General features: G+C 43.1%; 1 protein-coding gene across 1 annotated transcript in view; it reads left to right on the forward strand.

Annotated features, from left to right (window-relative positions):
• Positions 1-3,169, forward strand: part of Rpusd4 (RNA pseudouridine synthase D4) — an 8,851-nt gene extending 5,682 nt beyond the window's left edge. Inside the window, exons 6-7 of the mRNA XM_021207264.1 lie at positions 707-804; positions 2,288-3,169. Coding sequence (XP_021062923.1) covers positions 707-804; positions 2,288-2,527 — 338 coding nt within the window. The 3' untranslated portion in view covers positions 2,528-3,169. The remainder of the gene's footprint in view (positions 1-706; positions 805-2,287) is intronic.
• The last annotated feature ends 868 nt before the right edge of the window (positions 3,170-4,037 follow it).

Genomic DNA, 4,037 nt, shown 5'->3' on the forward strand with positions numbered 1-4,037 from the left:
ATAACCATCCGTAACAAGATCTGACTCCCTCTTCTGGAGTGTCTGAAGACAGCTGCAGTGTACTTACATATAATAAATAAATAAATCTTTAAAAAAAAAAAAAAAAAAGCCATTTGATCCAGTAATTCTATTCCTGGGTATATAAAGGTATATTTGGGTATGTTTGCATCCCTGTGTTCACAGTAGTAGCCCAGGATGGATCAGTGGAGAAATAACATAGACTTAGAAGAATGATGGAATTTTGACATGAGCTACATGGATCAACCTTGAAAACACTGTGCTAAGTGAATTAAGCTACACATAGAGGTCAGATTCCGTATGATTTTTCTCACACGATATACTTAGAGTAGCAGATTTATAGAGAAAATAGAATGATGGGGAGCCAGAGGGAGAAATACAAGACCTCTTGTTCAATCCAGAGCACTATAAAAAGAGAAAGAAATGTGCAAGATAACAGTTTACAACTATATAGTAAGATTATTAAGAAGTGGGGGCAATAGAGGACAGTAAGGTCATGATAATATTTGTCCAGAGTACATGTTTCTTTCCTAAATTTGCTGGTACTCCGCAGCTTAGTGTCCTCCGTAATTCTTTACTGTAATTGGTGCTGTTAGTTTATTGCGCTTGATTTAATGTGACTTGAAGCAGGTGTCAGTAGCAGCATCTCTATTGGTCCTCATAAGTGTTCTTTCCCTTTTCTCCTAAGGAATAAAGCATCAGCTCCGAGTTCACCTGTCCTTTGGGTTGGATTGCCCAATCCTTGGTGATCACAAGTACTCAGACTGGAATAGGTTGGCCCCTCAGGTAATACTGGTTGGATTCGCGTTCTGATACTGTGGTGAAACACCATGACCAAGGCAATTTATATATGAAAGAGTTTATTTTGGTGGCTGTCCCAGAGGGATAAGAGCCCATCATGGTAGGGAAGCATGGCATCAAGCAGCCAGCATGGTGGACAGAGCTTATGTCTCAAATGCAAGCATGCAGCAGAAAGAGAGCAAACTGGGAGTAAGGCAAAGCCCTAAGCCCCCAGAGCTTGCCCCAGTGACACACTTCCTCCAGCACAGAGGCTCTCAACCTGCCAATCATCACGACCATCAGAAAAAAAAACACATATTTCCCGATGGTCTTAGGAACTGAGATAATGCTCAGTAGCAATTACAGTATGATGCAGTATCAAAAATAGTTTTATGGTTGGGGTCACCACAACATGGGGAACTGTATTAAAGGTTTAGAACCACTGTCCTAGCAACACCTAAATCTCTCTAAACAGCACCAATTATGGACCAGATGTTCAAAAGCTGAAGACTGTGGGCAGACATTTCTTTCCAACCACTGTTGGTTTAACTCAGTGTCCTATTTAACAAAATAAGAGAGGGGACTTCCCCCAGCCCTTGTTTTTTTATGGTTTTGGTTTTGAAGAAACTATTTCTTGAGGTAATAAGCAAATGAATGGCCTGGCCTTCGGTTTGTCCGTCTGGAGCCCCCTTGGTCTCATTCAGACAGGTCTCATTGTGTAGGCCTGGTTGGCCTTGAACTCCCAGAAACCCACCTGCCTCCACCTCCCAAGTGTTGGGATTAAAGGATTGGGCCACCATATGTGCAAGAGCTTCTTCTTTCCTCTGTTTGTTTTGAAGCAACATTGGAATTTATTAATAAAGGTTTTACTATAGATATAAACAGGGTCATCAAGAGAGAGGGAGAGATGTACACATTTAGGAGGACAGCCCCTAGCGCAACTGAGGGTTCTCAAGAAGAAGTGTGACATTTAGGTGTGTTAACAATAGCAATAATTGTAATTTTCAGTGCTTCTGAAATGATTATTTAAAGCATTTAGAAGATTGAAAAAAGCCCCACATGTTGTGATAAATTTACTTTTTATTCTTTTGTTAAAACCTTGAAGTAGGTCATGACAAAGTATTGTCTCCAGACTCTAGAACATATTTCTAACTTTTAAATGTATCAAAGTAGTTACTGTCTTCATAGAGCCAAGGGATATGTTGTCAGAACCTTAGATATTGTTGGGAACCTGTGATAAGGTCAAAGCTACCTTTCATTCTATCTAAAGAACCTTGGGGAGATTTTTTTTTTTTTATTAGTTGATATTAGCACCCATTTCTTAAAAGGCCAGAAAACTCATCAATAAAAGTTTCTCTGGTATGGTTGATTTTTCTTACCTCGGTTCTAAGCCCTTTCTAGACATACCCCTGTAGCAGGGTAGCCATTACTGAGTCTTCCAAGACAGTCATTGAATATGCTCATAAGGCTTTGACTTTGCTCTATGTAGAAACTTTCTGCTGGCACACTGAAGAAGCTGGGGCTACAGCAGTCAAAGGCCCGCTATATCCCGCTTCACCTGCACGCCAGGCAGCTCACCCTGCCTGCCCTGGGCTCCAGGACAGAGGAACTCCTCCTGACCTGCAAGCTTCCTCACTTCTTTGTACGTTCTCTGCTCCGACTGGGTTTAGATGTGCCAAATCAGGATCAAAGCCGAGGCAGTGAGGCCAGGCATGTGGAAGCACAGTGAAGACTGCGGGCAGTTTGGCACCAGAGCTCTGCTGTATTTATTTCATGGATTCTGCTAACTTCTCACTTGGAACAGATGACAAGAGCCAGGTGGGATAAGTTAAAAAAACGTGGCCACTTCAGGACTTTTAATGGAGAATGAAGTCTTATTTGTGGCAGTTGGGCTGTAATGTGGGAAAGCCTGCTGGAAGGCTCCTCCAAAGGTCACTTGCCAAGATGGAGGAGAGCCCAGGAGGCAGCAGACTGATCCAGTAAAGGAGAACCAGAGGATGAAATGTGTGCTCAGGAACTGTCTTCATCCAACAGGAAGGAAAGCTGAGCTATCAGGAGTGCTCCCTTGGAAAGATGTCTTGGATAAACATGTATCAAGGAGCCAGGGATTTTGTCAACTAGAGTATGCGTGCTATAACCTGTGAAAGGGTTGTTGGGGTGAGGTAAAAGACAGGCAGCTAACACAAGTGAGTAGCAGGGTGGAAGGCAGTGGACGGGACAGCAGACCAATGCAAACTGTCTAAGGGTTATTAGCTCCAGTTGATTGTTGCCCCGTGGGCAAATTTACTATTTTCTTTTAGAGAACCAGGAAATCCAGATATTTCTGTGAAATCTCCCAATCTATTTCTATCTAAATAAAAGCATTTTAAAATATATGTTTTTAATTTTTTAAGATTATAATGACATCATTCCCTTTTTCCTCCAGACCCTCCCATGTACCCTGTCCTTCCTCCCAGTCTTTAACATTCATGACCTCTTTTTCTTTAATCGGTGTGTCTGTGTGTGTGTGTGTGTGTGTGTCTGTTTCTCTGTGCGCATTCCTACATACATAATATAAATATAGCTGCTAAGTCTGTATAATGCTACTTGTACGTATGCTTCCAGGGCTGACCGTTCGGTACTGGATAACCAGTTGGTTCGCTCTTCTCCCCCACCCCCAGCATTGCTTAATCGCCTGTTGTTCTCTGGGTAGGGTTAAGGCCTCACACTTTCTCCCTTCCACATTAGCACGTCTGCTGGTATCATCCTTGTTCAGGTCATACTCAGCAGCCATGGTGATAAGACTTCACGGATGTAGCTTCTGGCATTTGTAAGAGACATGGTCTCACAGCAACCTCTCTGACCCTCTTGCCTTTAGTGTTTCCTCCCCATGTTGTGCAGTGATCCCTGAACCTTAAAAATAGGGGTTGTATTGTAAGATGCGTCAGCCGGGACTGGGCTCTACAACTCTACCTTTGATCGGTTGTGGTTTTCTGTGATGATATTCCCCTGTTGAGAAGAGATGTTTCCTTGATGAGGGGTAAGAAACACTCAGTGAGGCTGGGAAAAGGCACAAGTGCTCGCTGTGCAAATCTGAGGTCCTCAGTTCCATCTTCGGTGCCCATTTAAATGCCAGGCACAGTGCAGAGACAAGGATCCCTGGCGCTGTCTAAAAATCTAGAGCTTGATTGAGAAGGACCATGCCATCCTCTGACCTTCACACACACACACCCACAGGTACACACACATAGATAGGTGCA

The sequence above is a fragment of the Mus pahari genome, chromosome 10 (assembly GCF_900095145.1).
Source record: "Mus pahari chromosome 10, PAHARI_EIJ_v1.1, whole genome shotgun sequence".
Lineage (NCBI taxonomy): Eukaryota > Metazoa > Chordata > Mammalia > Rodentia > Muridae > Mus > Mus pahari.